Below are 20,179 nucleotides of genomic sequence, written 5' to 3' on the forward strand. Positions count from 1 at the left end.
TGCATTCTGTGGTCAGGTGCGGGAAAAGTCAATTGCCATTTTCTACACTCTACTTTTCTCGTGTGATAAGGGTTTTGTCAGTAACCATAATTGTTCCTGTTATGTTTTACCACTTATTGTTACTTGAATTTGAAGCAAAAGTTAGTGTTCACAGGCGCTCATCTTGACCACTTGGAGTACCTTGCTCAGAATGGATTAACCACAGAAAGCAACATGATGAAATGATTTTCTAAATGAAGGCAGTAAAAACTGATATGTGTCTAAATCAAGTTCTTCTACCCTGACTTTACTGTTATCATTGAATGAATAAAAATGTTTATATCATTTTCAGATCTGAAAGTGGAAAAATTTTAAGAAAATTCAGAATACAAATTTTCATACTTGTATTTTTGTAGTATTGTATAATGCTCCCCAAAAGAATTAAAAACAAAGCCAAAGGCACTTCACAAACCTTGCTTGCTGCTGACAGAGATCACTGAATCAGAACCATCATAGAAAACACTGCCAATAACGGAGAGTTCAAAGTCAGCCCAGTAGATGCGTTCACTGAAATGATCCACTGCCAGACCTGCAAAACAATATGCCTCAACACACCAGGAAAATCATCTGCAGTTGTTCCAAATTAAATTCTGTTTCTTCCTGTATGTTTATGATTCATGCTTATCTTCCAGTATCACAGAAATTACCCAGTTTATACCATTAAATTTACATGTTAGGAAAATTTCATCAAGTCACACAATTCTTTTCTCCAACTAATGTATTGAGGTTACATAGTATTTATTTAATAAACTATGCCACATGAAGAAATCTGTACCAAATAAATTTCCTTCCTGTACTTATTGACTTATTTTGGATTGAAAACTTGAGATTTACTTATTTACTTGAAAGGCAGATATATAGAGGGAGAGACAAAGAGACAGGGAGAGAGAGATTCCCTTATTCCCCTTGCCAATACCCTACAATAGCAAAGGCTGGACCAACTGAAGATAGGAGCCAGAAACATCAATATGGATGTCAATCCTAGTGTCGAGAACTTAGTGTTCTGATGGCCATTTGTTGCAAGAAGCTGGTTTGGAACGGCAGAGTTAGCTGAGATTTGAACTGACACTCCTATATGGGATGAGGGCATTCCAGGTAAATTTTCTTTACATACTGGGTTCCCGAGCAAAGCTATTTCCTGTTATACTTGTAGTGATATTTCAAATTTTATAGTATACACTGCATGAGTTCATTGGTTGAAACATCTATCTACCATCATTTAAATTACTTGGGGTCATTGGGTATATTTTAAATTACATTACAAAGATATAGCTTTCAGAATATAAAAAGTTCATTGATCTAATTATGAGGTAGTTTATCTGTGTGAACATGGTATATAGTGCCTTGAAGCACCTTTGTGTGTGCATGCTGAAGATGAATGTTTACAGTGGGGAAAAATAGTAAAGCCCTTAATTAAGCTTCTAATGATGCTTCAATTTTTCCAGTAATTATTTATTGGAAGTTCACTTGTCTTCATTTGCAATAGGCAACTATAAGTAAATAACAATGGCCTTAATGGTTGGGTAAAAACATTATTTTCCTATGTATTTAATATTCTATTTGCATTTTGTTAACTTGACAAGAGCCTCACTTTTATTTTCTTGCTAAAATACCATCAATACATAGAAATTACATTTCCATTAACATAGAATAAGATCTTTGACAGATAAATCTATATACTAAGTCTTCATAGCAATGTAAGTTTAACTCTTGTGACAGAGTGTCTTTGGGTATGACATATTGCATACTTATAACACAAAATGATTAAAATGAATCTGGGAGCTATATGGTAATAATTTTCAAAACTAGAATGCTTATTAAACTGAAGGACATTTCAAAGACAACATGACAGAATGGAAAATATTGTTGTTTTTATGATATACATGCATTCTGTGAATACTGAGCAAGACCTTGCTATCCAAAGAACTAAAAAAGCTATGATGAAAATAAAATTGTGTATATAGATTTTAGCCAAATGTAATTAAACTAAGCACAAATATTACCCCCTGGATAAAATGAAAAGACAAACCATGACCAACCAGCCGCTGAGAAATGGCTTAGCAATTAAAGCAAGTGGGCCATGTTTTAATGGTTCTGCTCAATGATTAATTTGCTATTTGTAGTAATGTTAAGAGTTATGGTTTGGCTTCTTCATGGATAATTATAAGTAACATGAACCATAAAATGATCCAATTTTCTGCTTCTACCAATATAGTTCAAAAAGAGTCATCCAGAAAGAGTTGAAAGTTTTTTTTTCCTTTTTGTGTGAATATAGTTCAATAAGAAAATAGATAAAGCAAATGCCTATCCCCAATAAAATTGGTTTTATAAAGGCAGTAAATTTGCTAATCATGTAAAATAATAATAAATGATGGTATAATCCACTTTAATGAATAGTACTGTTTTTCAGACTTAGCAGTTCTAAAAGATCCTCAGAAGTGTCATATATTGTATTATTTTGGTCTAGGCTTGTCTAACACAAACTCATCCTTACCAGTTGTGGTCACACACTGTACTATTGAGTACAATTACATCTAGATAAAAATTATATAACAAATTCTTTAGGAGTGGGATTCATATTCCAAAATACACTAAAATCCATGACTTTGATTTTTTCCTTAAGCTCTTTAATAAAAGAGATAGTCTCTTAAATTAAAAATTTAATAAAGGAATCAAGTAACTTCCTGTTACATTGATGAGAATCATGTTGATATAAAAGAACAAGTTTGTATCTGTCTTTAAAAATATCACATCTCCTTTTGATCTTTAATAAAGAACCAATAATAAAGTAAAAAAAAATCAGTTCTGAGAAAACTCTTATCTGAACTAGGAATGACAGAGTAAGAACTAACTTAGTAAAAATACAGAAAATTTGAAGTAAATCACAAAGTTACTTGCATCAAACATATAATTTGACAGGTTCATACAAGATAATGCAAAATTACTAAATATAAGTGATAAATGATAACTGCACTAAACATACTAATTTTCTTAATCCTTTATCTCACATAATTATGACTATTATTATATCCTTGAGGTTATTTGTTCTCACATTTACTGTATGCTTAAACACCCCAAAATCTTTTTACTAGTTCCCCTATTTTTATTATAGTATGTAAAAATAAGAAAATGAGAATCAAGATCTTGAGAGGATTTGCCAGAGTATTTTAGAGAAAATATTTGCGGAGTTCAACAAATTTAAATGACTGACTTTCCAGAAACAGAAAGATTGTATGCATCAGGTTTTCAGGGAAAATCATAATGAATAAGTAATAAACAGCAAGTGTGCACTACCATATTCTTGCATTAATAGGGAATAATTGGACCTAAAATAAATGAAGACATCTGGCACTAAACAAAATTTGTTTTTAAAATGCATTAACATTATGCATGGGATAGGTCATCTATTGGTCTTGGATTTCAAAATACATAACATTTTTTCTTGTTACGTATGTACATAGGTATTTAAAATAGTGCCACAAAAATAATACCTTAAGGAACAGTTAGAGTCAAAAATTTTATTCATTCTTTATAACTGGATTGTCTTTTTTTGTTAAACCAATAAAAATCAATGTGCTTGTCTCAAGAAGCCACTATGACATGTCCAGAGGCAATCATTCTTTATTCTCTCTGAAATAACAATTTCTGGAAGATATGTGGTGCACTGACAGGCTTCCAGATAAGGATGGAAAATGTATTTAGTCAATGTCATGGAATAATATATATCCTTCCATGTAAGAAAAAACAGAAAGCTTCCTTTATCTGATCAAACATTCATTAACTCAACACATATTCCTGAGGTACCTTGTTTCAACCATACACTGCCAAAGTAACCTTCACAAAACCAACCAGTTCCTATTGCTGCTCACATGGTGCACACCACTGATTTACCACATGACAGAAATGGCTTGAAACTAGACCATGGTGCCTGCGTTTAATAAGTGCTTAGTAGAAATAATATTGTGTTTGTTAAAGAAATCTTATAAACCATCTCATGGTTCAGAGTAAGGTGTAAGAATTCATCACCTCATTCAACACATTTTTTTAAATGGTAAACAGCCAAAGTTATTAACAGGAGCAGACTTTTAAGGACTAAGAGTCCTGTAGGCACAAGGGAGGAGGTTTTGGGGCATTTAAATTTCAACAGTAAGAGGGAGTCTCCTTCCCTTGGTCTGCTAGATCCTGGTTCCCTTCCTAGGAAGGAAGCACCTTTCTTTGTTTTGTATATATAATCAATTGTTCTCATTCAAATATATCAATCTACTGTCTTCATGCAAATGGATCCAATCAATTATTCTCATGTAAATATTATCCAATCAGTTGTCCTACAAATCCCCCTTTTTCTGTTTTGTTAATTAGACCTAAATAATATGGAGACCATGCTCATGGAAGGTAGGAAATGGAAAGAAGCATTTTAAAAAATATATTATTTAACACATGCTTTTAAAATTATTTATTTTATTTATTTGAAAGGCAGAGTTACAGACAAGCAGAGAGAGGAAAAGATAGATTGTCCATTCGTTAGTTCATTCCCCAAATGGGACTCATATACTCAAAGCATTGACCCCGAGTTGATTCAGAATTGGAGTAGCCAGAACTTGAACTGGTGCCCTTGCAGGCTATGGCTTAACCTGATATACCACAATACTGACCACAGAAGCATCTTTTTTTTTAAAGCATACTTTTTTATCAAACAATGTTCATTAAACAATTGTACACTGACTCATTAAAACCCGTAGATTAAGTGCCATATATGGAACAAATGAGCACTAAAAAACTCAGAGGTTGTCATGATTTTAGCAAATGTGCAGTGACAGTAGCTCCTCTGAATTACTTGATCAGACAGTAGAATTCCAACGCTAGAATTCACTGATTGTTATCTGATGGGATAGGAATGAATTCAAAGCTATTCCTGTTTCATCCATCTAAGCATATATCATCAATAGAGTGTATACCAAATAAACTTCAACTCAGGGGATGTGTCATTTGTGGATTGATTAAGGCACTATCTTATTCAAACTTAAAATGTAAGAAACAGGATTTTATATTTTCAGGAAATGAGGTTTGTTATGGTCCCTGGTTTTAAATGCATGGTTTTAGGACGACACCTTGACAACAGAGTGCATATTTATATACACTAAAATTAAACTAAAATTGGCATAAAGAAGCTAAGGCTTGGGAACTCAACTAAATCTTTCACATGGGTATCAGGGACACAACTTCCTGAGCTTATGCTCCTATGCCTCTCAGGGTTTGCATTCACTTGAGGATGGAATTGGAGAAGAGCTGGAATCAGTCCCAGACACTGGACAACATGCTAAGGACAACCCAAGAGGTATCTTAACTGCTGTCCAAATTACTGTCTGCCTAAATGACATGTTAAAATGTAGATAAATATAATTGTTACTGTTAGGGAGTTATGGCAGACATTATCTGAAATATTTATGTAAGACTTTAATGGTATATGGCACACTATTCTTATAATTATTATTGGCCCCAAGAGATTCAGTAATTACACTAACGAGTCTAATTGAATTATGATTAAATTAATTTAAATGAATTATTGCAAATTCCCTCTAAGGTCAACATTTTCATTTGCATTTCACTAATAAGTAAGCTGATGCTTAACCATTTATAAAATTTACTCAGTTTTAACTCAAGCCAAATTGAAAGGCTTATGATCTTTCTACTGGCAAATATTTTTTCTATTTAAGGCATTATTCTATACCTAACAGTGTATACCCTCTTCATTTTGAATCTCTTCTTTTAGGTATTACAATACTGACTTTACTGTGATTTTCTCATGCTGCAGATTCTTTGGAGTATTCACTTAAAAAAAATGATTATTTATTTAAAAGACAGAGTTAAAGAGAAATAGTAAGATGGATAGGGAAAGGGAGGGGAGAAGAGGAGAAAAATAGAGTGGGAGGGAGGGGACAGGAAGACAGAGAAAAAGAGAGAAATCTACCTGCTCCCTGAAAGGTCACATGGCTGTGACTGAGCCAATATGCAGCCAGGAGCTTGGGATGCTGTCTGGGTTGTGTACATGAGTAGCAAGGGCCCAAGGGCCTGGGCTATCTGTTGCTGCTTCCTAGGCATATTAACGATTGCAACTGGAGCAGCTAGGACTTGAACTGGCACTCCCATGGGACCCTAGACTCCTAAATAAAAGCATCTCAGAAAATATGTACTCTCTGTTGCTAATTCTCTAAGGCAAATTTCAAGTTCCACTTTGAGTTCGAGAACTAAAATTTTGAACTAAGACTGGCAGAACTTCATCTAACTGATTCAGCTTGCTCACAGCATCGGGCTTCGCATAAGTTAACATTAAATAACTGTGCTTGAGTGCCACCTTCTCCACTTGGTTTCTCTGATATCGTGAAAATATGACATTGTAAGCTTCCCTTCCCAATTACAATTCTAAATTTTCTTTTAATCTTTTGTTTCTATCATGAAACATTTAATAACTTACTTTAAAACAGACTTCCTTTTAAAAAATATTTATATATTTTTATGGGAAAGGCAGATATACTGTGAGGAGGAGAGACAGAGAAGATCTTCTATCCAATGACTCATTTCCCAAGTGGCTGCCATGGCTGGCACTGCACTGATCTGAAGCCAGGAGACTCTTCCAGGTCTCCCATGAGGGTCAGAGTCCCAAGGCTTTGGGCCGTCGTTGACTGCTTTCCCAGGCCACAAGCAGGGAGCAGGAGGAGAAGCACGTCTGCCCATATGGGATCCAGAAGCCACTAGAGAACTGTACCAGTCCCAAAACAGACTTCTTAAATATAGTTTTCTGCTCCTTCCCTATCCTTTTATCGTTCCTGAAAATGTACATATCAGTACAACACGAAAAAGTGAGCAATCTCAATGCCAGGTATCATACTCACAACATGCTAAACGCGCAATAAATATTGGTTGAATGAAATAATGAATTTTTTTAAGAGTTGATTCCTGTATGTGGAAAAGTTCTAGGAACAGAGTTGATGGCGATGAACCACTTATGGAACCATCATTTTTGTGTAAATGGCTCCAGTACTGCCTCTGATGTAATCAGTCCGTATGGGTGCCAGTTCTTGGATGCATCTGCTAATCCAGCTTCCTAGTCACTGCTTGGGAGCAGAAGATGGCACAAGGGCTTGGAATCCTGTACCCAAGAAGGAGACCTGGAAAAAGCTCCTGCTCCTATCCTTTGTTTTGTCCAGCCCTGATTGCCATGACACTGTGGGGAATGAATTAGAAGTTGGAAGAGCTTTTTCCTCTCTGTCTAGTCCTCTCTTTGTGTAACTTTGAATTTCAAATGAAAAATAAGTCTTATCAAAAGATACATATATACACAGCCTCTATGGGCTTGGTAGCTTCATACTAATCAACTTCTTGACCTGTGCACAGGGATGACCAAGTCATTTGTATTAACTACTTAAGACAAATGAGTCAAAAGTGATTGAACAAGTCTCTAAGACTCAGGAGATGATCCCTGCCCACCTTTGCTAGCCTCATCTCTTGTCACTCTCCAGTTTGTTTCTATGTTCTTGGACTTGTTTACAATTCCATGTCTTATATCTATACGTTTTGCTTCATTCTTCACTTTGAGTCACAGAATCACTTCCCATCCTACTCTTCCACATGACTCAGCAGATTAATCTGAACAGTGAATTTTTGAGACTTTATTTCTCTTAAAATATTGATACACCAATGCCATGTGCACACAAATATATATATAAATATGCACATATATATTTCTGTACACATCCAACTTATATTTTGTTTCTGTTTTTAGCTGTTGTTCCTTACATAACTGTTCCTCTTTCATCTCAGTTATTATTTCAGTCATGATACCCCCCTACACTTAACTAGACCACTAATGACAACTGACTTATGCCTTTGTCTCTTCTACTTAGCTCACTGTCCCAGGGCTGCTAAGTCAGTATGCCGTTATTCATATCTCTCCATGAATCACAATGCATATAAGCTAGTAACGGTTCAATACTACATTTAAAAAGTCATGATGAAACACCTTGACATTTAAGATCATCTATTTCCATCTTACGTTACTTTGCCCTACCTGTCCTTTCTGCGTATACCCTGAACTGAAACACTAGCAGAATTCTCCATTTGCTCTATTTTGAGGCCCTTGGCTCAGAATACTACCTCATATTAGCAGATACATCATCATTTTAAGTCAGTTATTATGTTTTGGCTTGATAATGTAAAACTTAAGTTTGAAGTTAAGTTCATCCCAGAATATTCAGAAAAGTTATTCTCGTGGGACTCACAACTAGATGTATCTAACTTGAAATTATACCTTTACAAAAAATGCCCTCATGATGGATTGATTATCTGATCACCTTTTAAATGACTACTTAGCCTCTAAGCACTTCCTTAAGTGACACTTTTCACATAGCTTTTCTGCATTAGAGATAACCTTTGTCATCTCTGAACTCTGAAGGTATCATAAAGCATTAAACCTTCCTCACATTTGACAAAGTCTACACTTTTTTGCAAGCCTCAGATTTTTCTTTCTTGAATGTAAACTTCCTGATAAAAGGGACTGTGTCTAAGGTCATTTCTAAGCTCCTCATAGCATAAAGCAGCATGATTTTCACCTTGAAGATGATCCTAACATACATCTTCAGCTTGGGCCATTGTAGAGAATGCTGTGGTGTGTGGCTGGATCTCTTTTGCAAGATGAAAAGCTGCTCGTTTCAGAATTGCTGTTTTCACAGTAGAGGGTTGGCCCTTGCTCTCCTACTCAGAGATTTGCACTCGACTGATTGGAATACTGCTGCTTTGAAGTTACAGTTGGAAGTCCATCTGACGGGCTCAAATAAAAGGTTACCTTCTTCCCTCCCACATGGGTTTTGTGCCGAGTTGTACATCCTCAAGAGCTCAAGTCTTGACTAGTTTGGACCTGAAGCAAGACTTTACTGGGACTTCCCCCGTTCCACCTTTTACGGGATTCACCAGGAGAACTTTCATATCTATCTTTTACACAGAATCTCAATATCAGGCTCCTTTTAAAGCATGATCCTGTAGGCAGTTCCACAAACTTGTGCCAGAGTCACTCTTTAAAAATAAAAACGTGTTACATGCACCATGGGTTTGTAAAATGTTAAGGTATTACTAATTTTGTGACTATTCAGTAGTAGCCATTAAATAAATGAAGGCATACAAGGAACGGTGAGAATTATTTGAGCAAGTCATGTCACTTATTCTCCCCTGCAAAACTCTTCAAGGGCACCCCGTGACCTACAATGGAATCCAGTTCTTACAAGTGGTTCCAAGCATTTCAGGGTGCCACCCTCATGTCTGCCTTCTTGCTGAATGGTTTATGTAGTTCTACGTAGTTGTTTTTGACACATGCTAAACTGGATCCTAACATATGCATTACTAGTATCTCTTCTTGGAAATTTTTCCCCTCAAATTCACACAGACTACCTTATTTTTATTCATTGGTTCTTCAATATTACGTTTCAAGAGTTGACATCTCTCATAGTCTTACCACCAACATTATCGCCCTAAATTGTACTTCCTGCACTATACTTTTTTTCTACATGGTACTTTGACATTGTATATAAATATACATTTTGTCCTCTTCACACAGATAAGCTTCTTGAAGAAGGGACTTACTTCATAAGGGCACCAAAATGTTTTTTTTGCATTTGGAATATTTTCCAGCACATTGCTGGCATGCAATCCATACTTACCAAATTACTGAATGGGGGGGAATACACATACATAACTATAATAAATTCTAAACACTACTTTTTCCCAAAATGAGTAACAACAATCTTACTAAATGCAAGGCATAGATGCAGTAAAAATACGAATATATGTATGTCTATTTATACATACATTCTACACTATGAATAAAAACCTAAGTATTACATGGTATGTTTTATGGATAATGCATCCCATATTTTTGGTAAGAGTCAGTGGGTGGGATGGGTGGCACAGAGTGCTTTAGGCTCCTGAAACCTGAACTATTTCTTTGAAGTGCTAAAGTTAGGACTTATTCAGCTAGCTTGAGAAAAGTAATGAGGGAATTTTTGAAAGGGGAGCTTGGAGGAAATAACATAGGAGAGAGACAATGAGCTCAAACAGGCTTGAGCCCATGAAAGGTCCTGAGAGTAAAGAATAAAAATTTGGGTGGCACACTTGAGAGGGAAACAGGAGCCAGACTGTGATGAGCTCTCTGCTAAGGGCTTATAAAACCTGTTTTCCACAAAATTTATTTTTAATTGATCACTTTTTTGTGTTATTATCCTTTAGGAATATTATCATTCACTGCAGCAACATTAACTTATATGTGTAAAATATCCTAAAATAGCCATATGCTATAATTTCATATACTTGAAATCCTACTAATAATCTTGTAATTGGGGTAATTTTCCATTTTACCCCCTATAATAGTGTGTTATGGCAGTGCGATAATGACCTGATTTTCAACTTGGGAAAATAGAACACGAAATGATAGTGACTTCTTTAAAATCATGTTTTTTTTCCACTGGTAAAAATGATTATATTGCCCACGAATCTAAAAATGAATTGCTAATGCTAATGGGATTAGGCACTGGTTTACATTTTAGAGTGTGCTAGAAAGAAAGCATACCTGTGGGTCTCTGTAAGTTCTTTTGCACTAAAATTCTTCTTAGTGTACCATCCATGGCTGCTTCCTCTATATGGGAGTGGTCTCCAATGACTGTCCAGTACATCATCCTGAAGAGAAACCATGGAGAGTAACATGGATATGGTGCTGATACTAACAGACTCTGTTCTGTTAGAAATATCTCTCTAGGTTGCATTTATGTAATGTTCCCGAGAAGTCAAAAGAAGGTTCAGGACTCTACTCAAAACCTACACCATGGGAACTTACAATAGATGGTTCTGAACATCAACTCTTTCTAATTGCACTTATCCCATCTACACTCACATTAGAAGATTGCTATTTATTAGAATAGACCACAGCTTATCATTTGATATCCAAAGTTCAATTTTGAACTTTCATTAAAATCTTAAGAGAAAACAACTTCTATCACTTCAGGATCTTTTTCTGAGAATATTCAGATACTGAATCCATGTGTTTTGATGTTTTCACTACTGAAGTCATTAGTTTCTCAACCAGAAAGTATTTTGTGCTTTAAAAGGCAACACACTGTATCATTTCAAAAGCCAAAGAAAGTTTCCTTTTTTTGTTGTTTTTTTTTTTACTGAGAATGTAGTCATCCACTTTCTACTTTCTGAGTGATAAAGAGGATAATTTAATTTCCTTATTTCCTTTTTGGATATTTTTCAGGTGTCACATCTTCATATAAAAGAATAAAAATGCTTGTATCAAACTGTTTAGCACATTATTTTATTGATTATGATCTCAATTATCCAGAAACATTAACAATCTACATATAATATTTTGGCAATTAAAGTTAAAGCTAACAATAACAGTCATACGTTTATCATCTAATTTTTCTGTGATACAACATGTAAGAATGTTCACATATAGATACTCATGCTCACTAAACAAATAATGTAATAACAAGTTAGGGGAAAATATAATTTGTGTCACCATTTAATATATATCCTTTGCATGAAGCATAAAGACATTTTTCAATGTCTTGTGAATCTGTTATATGCTGAGCACTCATCACAGAAATACAAGTCATACTATAATCACTAAAATTAGAGCTCATATCAAGAAATATAAAAATTATGTCATTAACCTACCCTCTCTTAGGATTGACAGCAATGGCATATGGTTCTCCAGCCATGTTGGTCAATAGTCGTGTGCAGTTGGGGCCATTCACCTGCCCGACATTGATAGAATACCTCAGACTTGTCCAGTGAGTGGTGTAATAACTGAACCAGTGCATTCTAGAATGGTCAGTCCAATATATATTTCCAGCAACCCAGTCAACTGCAATATCTCTGGGCCTTTTAAATTCAGGACACTGAAAGAAAAAAACACATCACAGCAGTTTCAAGAATGAGTTTTGTAATTTATAGAGTAAACAGTTGTAGAATCACACATTGAGTCATTAAGAGTTATATAATTTCCAAACACTAATTTCAATCAATAGTCGTATAAATTATTAATTTAGTTTCTTGATAACTACTTAAACGTATTTTGAGAATCATCAGCTTCTCTGAAGACCTTAGTCATTATTCTACTGAGAGTGACAGTTCTAGAAATACCACTGAGTAATTCATGCAAATCTATATAAACAGAATCATACTGGACTGCCCCTGATTTTATTGCCATCCCAGTTAAACTACACTATTACGTTATGTGTCAGCTATTTTCATTTATTCATATCAAAAGGAGACTGGAGACTGGGCAAGAGAAAGAGAAGGGAAAAGAGAGAGCTCCTATGTAGTGCTTCACGCCCAAAATGCTTGTAATGTCCAAAACCAATTTGAGGTTAAAGCTAGGAGACTAGAAGCCAGTCCAGGTAGTCTTGCTTGGCAGAAACCAACTGTCATCACAGTTCATCCTGCAGAGCTTGAACGAGCAGGAAGCTCAAGGAAGTTTTGCAGCTGGACTTGAACCAAGCAATCTATCATGAGATATGAACATGCTAAGCAGTTTTGCCAAACATCCATTTTGTTATTAAAATTTTTATAGCTGGACAGTATTAGAATTCGCTCACAGATCATGTGTACTTGGTTTGTTTATATTTGTTATCATTGCAAGCAGAATTATAAATGTTTCTGTGCATGTTTTTTGTTTCACAGCACCACTAAGTTCTGTTGAGTCATCAGGAGTCAAATCACTGAGTCATAAAGTATATATGTTGAGTTAAAAAGTATAATATATGTATGTAATTTTCTAAACATACATCCTTAGAATGAAGAACAATGGGTAGAAAATGTTTCAAAGAAATTTTGTTAACATACCTAAAAGTTGTGAAAAACTAAAATTATATTTGAAATACCAGTAAAATTTTTTACGCATTACACATTTTCATGGTCTTTATAAATTCACTTCATATGCATGGGTTTCACATTTTTATATTGCTTTTAGCAATGTTAGGAAGCTCTGAATAAACTGCATCCTATCACATACAATTTGATTCTAATATTGAAAGAAAAAATGCAGTATAGATATCGTATCTAACATTTTTATGAGGAAAACTCCAGTCTGTCATTGATATTACATCTGATTCATTGAGTATTTTGCTTAACACACTGTTTTACTGAATTACCATGAGGCAAAATCAGGAGAGTTGACTAGGAATAAACAGCAAAGAAAATAATGCATGATCTGTAGTCTTCAATAAACTCGATCACCTCAAGCAGGACCCAGTAGAGTAATTAATTTGACATGATGAGATTTATTGTGCATAACGAAAATTGAGATGGAATTCCCAGGAGTAGGATATCAAGAACAGAAATAATCATCTGAAGGTGATTACAACTAGATAGGTAGTCAATAGGAGAAAGCTTCATTAGGATCTGACAAGCAGTGGAAATATGAGTTTTAAACATGTGACAGCTTCTTTGGTGATTTATTGGTCAACAGAACTCATTAATTTGTTTGAACACAGAAGCAAATGCACACAAGTGCACGAAATGCTAAGAATCAGGAATTGCAGGTTGTTTTCTGTTGTGTGATTACAAGGATTTCACAGACAGGACATCCAGCTTCCATAAGCAGAAAACAAGCAAACAATCCCTAGTATGCTTTATTGGTGTTTTGAAACTTGTGTTTCAAAACCAAAAATAAGAAATTGTATTACATCCTATTTTTCAACTCTAACAATATATATATATTCATATAGTTGGTAGAAATCTCACCTAACAAGTGAATGTAAAGCATTGTTATTTTACAGCCTGCTCCAGAAGTGTCACACAAATAACATTCACAGAGGCTTAGAGTACAAAGGTTTATCTTAGCCAAATCAAACAAAAAAACAAGTTTTAATTGCTGCAGTATCACTTAAATTGACTGTACCTCTTTTTTTTTTTACTTCATTGAGAAGTAAATATTTCGCCAAATGTCAAGTGCATGTCAATGCGTGTCATAAATTTATAAACATGAAAGATAATGGGCCAAATCACTACTATAAGCTGTTTAGAGACTGTTTAAACATGTTCATGATTTGCAGTGGTAAACAACCTTTACAGTGCAAACATTATGATTGTTGTTGTCTAGCCTGTCAGAAAAAAATACATTTTCCCTTTACTAGATGCAAATTATATACACCTGACTTTCTATCCTAACGATATCTGACAAAATAGGACATATTCATGCAAAGACACTTTTTTAGTTTAGTATTTTCATTTTTATTTCATGCACGATTTGAAAATGAGCTTAATATCTTTCCATTCTAAAAATTTTAACTTGGTCTACTAACAAGAACCTTTTTTTTATTTCAGAGAGACTGTGAAGTTCTATTAGGAGGCATTTTTAAGATGAATAAATCAGTGAAGATTCTAGTATTGACACACTTTGGAAGGACAATGCAAATTTATGTTTCCTTTCTAGTGTCAAAGTACAAATTAGAAAAAAGCCAAATGGTATTTTCATGTTAAATGCAAACTGATGGCTTGCAAAAATATTTAATTCTATGTATTTATTCTCTTCTTTCTTGCTCAAAGAATTTCTTCTGTGATTCTAGTAACAACTGAAGTCATCTGAATATGAAGTAAAGGATAGTCACACCCAATAATTCAGCCTAAATCACAGTATCATCAGTAACCAGGTCACTCTTAGAGAATGATGGTAGTAGGGTGACAATGTTCTTGTCAATGACACAACACTCTGAATGCTTGTGGATCTTTAGTACTGAAGGAAAAAGAACAGAATAGCAAAAGAATGAAGAAAGGAAAGGAAGCACAGGAAAAGGAAGGAATGAACCCCCCAAGGAAAAGGTAGTGACACGGTTTTCACTGAAGCAGTTGTTAAGAGGTTGTGGCCACACTACGGAAGCAGCACACATACTGAGTCCTGTGAATTGGAAATGACCCTTCGTAGTACTCATAACAACCAGAATGCTACGTAAGACTGGGGTTCTTACATTGAATGGATGTCGGCAGGAGAATATAAGCCATAGATCATTTTTTAATTCAAACAGCATGAAAAATTATGGGCACTTACTGAATCAACTGGGTAAATACAACATTTGGAAAACACAGGCAGCATCCAAAGAGGCTCAAACACTATACTTGAAGACTGATACAGGAGTAGAAAACAGCAACAGTAAACCATGTGCTTTCAAGCAGCTGAAAACAACACAAACACTCCAGATTGCTACAAGAAAAATATAAAACTTTGCTCCTTTGGGTAGCTCCTCAGAGAGACCATATGATCTAGAGGCACTAAATACATGTGGTATGTTGGAAACATTTGGTTACCCTGACAACAAAGGCATTGCTCATACTGTTGCAAAAAGTAGGAGACCCGTTTTAAGCTGTTTCACCAGACAGATGATTTCTTTAGCAACAAGCTGAATAGAGAGCTGAAGTTTAAGGGCCCGAAACATTTTTCCTTGCAGACATTTTAGAATCAAATGAATAAAACACTAAAATCTTAAAGAACAAAAAAAGTGATGACTTGATTTTGACAAAAATTGAGATTAAGGTTTAAGTCGTTGGTGCTTCTATCTGTCTATTGTAAGGTATACCTTAACAATTCCAACATCAGTAATCACTGGGAGATAATTTATTTTGGAATAGAAAAGAGGAAAGATTATGGAGCGAGCATTCAAATGATTTGAGCTATGTAAAAATATCTTCTTTTAAGCAAAATCGTATAGTCAGCAAAATACTTTAAGATTTAGCTATCATACAATAGATCAAATTGGAGTCACATGTATGAGGATTTTTTTTTTTCATTTTCATGTGCAACAAGGAGTTGAAATTTGGGCTTATTTAATTATCTCCTAATATAATTCCATGGAAATGCAGTTGTAATGCACTCTCAAGTAATTGTGTATGTGCTACCCACACATGAGACACCACAGTGCCACACAAAATGGAAAGGTTATTTTCTTGTGGCCCACAAAATCATGTCAGTTTAAATATCTACAAATGGTGAAATGAAGATAAAATTAACAACTACACAAACTTTAAGTGTCATTAAACTCCATTGGTTGAATGATTTTAGAAAATGATCCAAATATTTACAATTTAATCAAGGCATCCACAGCAATTGAGAAATTCAAAAAGAACCAGGAAACTATTTCATTTAGAGCTAGAATGTTTAACAAATGAATTTTTAATAAAGCTATTTCAAGAGGGCTGGCACAGTTGCTCAACAGGCTGGTCCTCCACCTTTCAATACTGATATTCCACATGAGTGCTGGTTCTAGACCTGGCTGCTCCACTTCCTGTCCAGCTCCATGCTTTTGGCTGGCGAAAACAGTGGAGAATGGCTTGAAACTCTGGGCCCCTGACTGGGAATCAGCTCAGCTCCTGCCATTGTAGCCATTTGGGGAATTAATTGAATAGAAGATCTCTTGTACTATTTGTAAATCAACATTTCCAATAAAAACTAATTAATTTTAAAATTTCCATAATGAAACTCTTGATTTCTGTTTATGATTTGTCCTGAAAATATGTCATTTTATTCTGAGCAAAATGACACTGTATCCCTAGAATCATTAGGTGACTATTTATATGAGATTTTGTTGCATTGGTAGCAAATATATACACGGTATATTGCATAAATAAGGTTCTTATATCCTAGCGTCTCTCATTTATTATTTTTTCAGAATGCTAATATATATGTGTGTATATGTGCATAAATATAGGAAATATTGGTTTTGAATAATTTTTTTTAAAGATTTATCTATTTTATTACAAAGTCAGATATACAGAGAGGAGGAGAGACAGAGAGGAAGATCTTCTGTCCAATGATTCACTCCCCAAGTGAGCCGTAACGGGCCGATGTGCGCCAATCAGGAGCCGGGAACCAGGAACCTCTTCCAGGTCTCCCACGCGGGTGCAGGGTCCCAAAGCTTTGGGCCGTCCTCGACTGCTTTCCCAGGCCACAAGCAGGGAGCTGAATGGGAAGTGGAACTGCTGAGATTAGAACCGGCGCTCATATGGGATCCCGGGGCTTTCAAGGCGAGGACTTTAGCCGCTAGCCCATGCCGCCGGGCCCAGTTTTGTATAATATTTTACTTCCAGATTTATGATACTATCCCACTATTATCACTTCACAAACTGACAAGTTAAAACAACATGGAGTAACAAAGGGCAAAGTTGACATTATCAGATGACACTCCACCTTTCTAGGAAAATGTTCGCTTAAGTCCTCAGTGTTACTTTCAGTATGCTCTTTGGGAGATTTGAAAATACACTTTGTGGCATTGATCTCCAACACATAAAAAACACCAAAACTATTCTCAGTGATAAAAGTGATAAATTGGTATCAGTTTTATTACTAAAGGCATTTTTGTTTATTGGGATGGATAAAGGAGGCAGAGGAAATAGCATTTGGAGAACTTATGAAATAAAGAGAAACTTGCACTCTTGGAAATAAAATATGTTGTGTGTGTATGGAACAAACATTTGATTTTTTTAAAAGATTTACTTATGTTTATTGGAAAGTCAGATTTACAGAGAGAAGGAGAGAGAGGGAGAGAAGGAACATCTGTCTATACTGGTTCACTCCCCAAGTGGCTGCAATGGCCAGAGCTGAGCCCATCCAAAGCCAGGAGCCAGGAGTTTCTTCTGGACCCCATGTACGGGTGCAGTCCCAAGGCTTTGGTCCATCGGGTATTGCTTTCTTGGCCATGGGCAGGGAGTTGGTAGGGAAGTAGAATAGCTGGGATATGAATTGGTGCATGCAAGGCAAGGATTTAGCCACTAGGCTATCGTGCTGTGCCCCAAACACTTAATTTTATGTGTCTATGCATATGACCACAGGTGCAAAGGCACAGGTTTCCATGCAGTGAATGAGGCCGAAAATTGTGGAGAGGTTTGAAAGCCACTGATTTTTAGTAGAAATCTATAACTTATATACATAGGCATACAATATCCAGATTAAATTTTTAAATAATTTTAAATATTGTTTTCTCTGTATTTTAAAGAATCTATTCAGACTAACAACAAAAATGGATATAGGGGCCTTTCTAATCAATCTCTGGGAGAATATTGTGCAATTTTTACCCAGGTTATTTTATGTGTGAAATGAGAATTGGATGGTATATATTTAGAGGCAAAAATATTTAAGTTCATGATGAAATTAAGATTGAGAATAATAAGAGTAAGTGTGAAAGCTAATTCTCAGGATCTGGTTTGCCAAAAAATTGTGGACACAGGACCATCCACTGAGATGAAGACAATTCTATTTAACTAATGCATTTAAACATTGAATACTTATTATAATTATATACACTAAACGTTTTATATGCATTTATACTTTAGTTCTCCCAACAGTCCTATAAAATAGAACAAGCTATATAAGAAAATGTTCTCTAGCCAAGTACTAAAGACAAGGTCTCAGAAAAAAAAAGTATTACATTCCATTATTAAAGCCAATTTCTGTACAATACTAGAGGAACTAGTTAGACCAGTGGAAATATGTACAGCAAGAGAATCACACCATAAAATGTTTAATTATAAATTTTCTCATAACTGACTCTTCTGCTACAATAACGAAAGCATTACAAGCAATGATTTTAATGTTTAGATAAACTGTGAATGAAGTTTCAAGTAACAGATTATCTACTTTCATCCTTGTCTTAGTAAATTATTCACCATTATCTTTTGCTTAAATTATAGAATTGTAAAATTCATAACTGATGAGAGAAATAATTCTTATTTTTCATATTGTTTGCAAATATCAAATTGTATTAATTTTCTTCTGATAAACCTTTGTATCACATTTTCCCCATACATCATATTTTTCACACACAGAACAAGTAATTTCAAATCACACTGATTTTGTTAACTTAAAAAGAAGTTGTAAGAGACTATTTTTCATTAAAATAAAATGATATAATCAAATCAACAGGAAATAAAAAGTATTCTTATTTTCTGTCATGAGATTCATAATATTCCTTTTCAGAAAAATATGAGATATTTTTAGGTTGTGGAAAATAAAACAAGTGTAATAAAATATACCTCATATGCATCCATGGTTATAAAATGTACATGCTTACAAAAACTATAAAGGTTAATTAAAAAGGTAGTGAAAAAATAAAATTAAATGTTAAGTTTATCTTGACAAAAAAATCTTTGCAACCCACACATTTGAAGGAGTCTTAGAAAGGTAGTAGAAAATGCATATTATCAGAATTTTATGTATAAATTTGAAGCCTTTTGTATGAAACTAAACTTATATTTTAATCCATGTCCAGGAACTTTTAAAATTTACCCTCAGTTATTTAGTACTATATAGTACATGCTGATTGCATTTTAGTGAATTAAGAGATTAGTAAATATACTTGATTAGTATTTAATATTTTGTTAGAAGTGTGTGTATACATTTAGATTTCAATATTCTGAAAATAATATAGCAATGTAAAATATAATTTCCTTAAATAATTGGCTGAGATTTATTGTATAAAAATTGTTGCATATGGCGTGGATCAATTGGGAAAAAGTAATTGTTTTATGACCTTTGAAAAGTAAGAGGAGCACCATCTGTCCATTCTGCCAAAGTGCTAACCTGAAGTATAATCAGTTATAGTTCACTAGGTTAGAAAGATTCGGAAATGTTCTAGTTTCATGTTGGGAGATATGTTAGTACACCTCCATTAGAAAAGAAGGTTTTACTTGCAGCAGTACAAATTTCCAGTACAGTAGTTACTGCATACATTAAGGGGGAGAAAACACTCAAGTACCAGTATACTCACTGAAAAACACCAACCCAGTTCATGAATATATATGCACAGGCATCATATACATACTTATTAGTAAAACTGTTTTTCCACTTACAATTCATACTTTGCTTTTAACTCTCAGAGTTCTGAAGACAATTTCATTTTTTAAGATTTTGAGGGAGAAGCTTATGCATAGTTTTCTAGTAGGCTTTCTTTGTTGCCTAATAGTATCACAAAGTTATTTTCAAAGTGTAGACTTCATAAAAAAACATATTTTTAATATGGCTGTTAAACAATTATTACTTAGGTAAGCCTAAGAAGGTATGAAATGTTACTGCCCAGAATATAAGAATGAACACAAGGATGATTCA

General features: G+C 34.6%; 1 protein-coding gene across 1 annotated transcript in view; it reads right to left on the reverse strand.

The window, feature by feature from the left end:
* Window positions 1-20,179, reverse strand: part of LRP1B (LDL receptor related protein 1B) — a 1,366,825-nt gene that overhangs the window by 87,489 nt on the left and 1,259,157 nt on the right. Inside the window, exons 80-82 of the mRNA XM_058664204.1 lie at window positions 11,761-11,984; window positions 10,652-10,758; window positions 452-568 (exon numbers count right to left, since the gene is read on the reverse strand). Of these exons, the coding sequence (XP_058520187.1) occupies window positions 452-568; window positions 10,652-10,758; window positions 11,761-11,984 (448 nt within the window). The remainder of the gene's footprint in view (window positions 1-451; window positions 569-10,651; window positions 10,759-11,760; window positions 11,985-20,179) is intronic.

The sequence above is a fragment of the Ochotona princeps genome, chromosome 5 (assembly GCF_030435755.1).
Source record: "Ochotona princeps isolate mOchPri1 chromosome 5, mOchPri1.hap1, whole genome shotgun sequence".
Lineage (NCBI taxonomy): Eukaryota > Metazoa > Chordata > Mammalia > Lagomorpha > Ochotonidae > Ochotona > Ochotona princeps.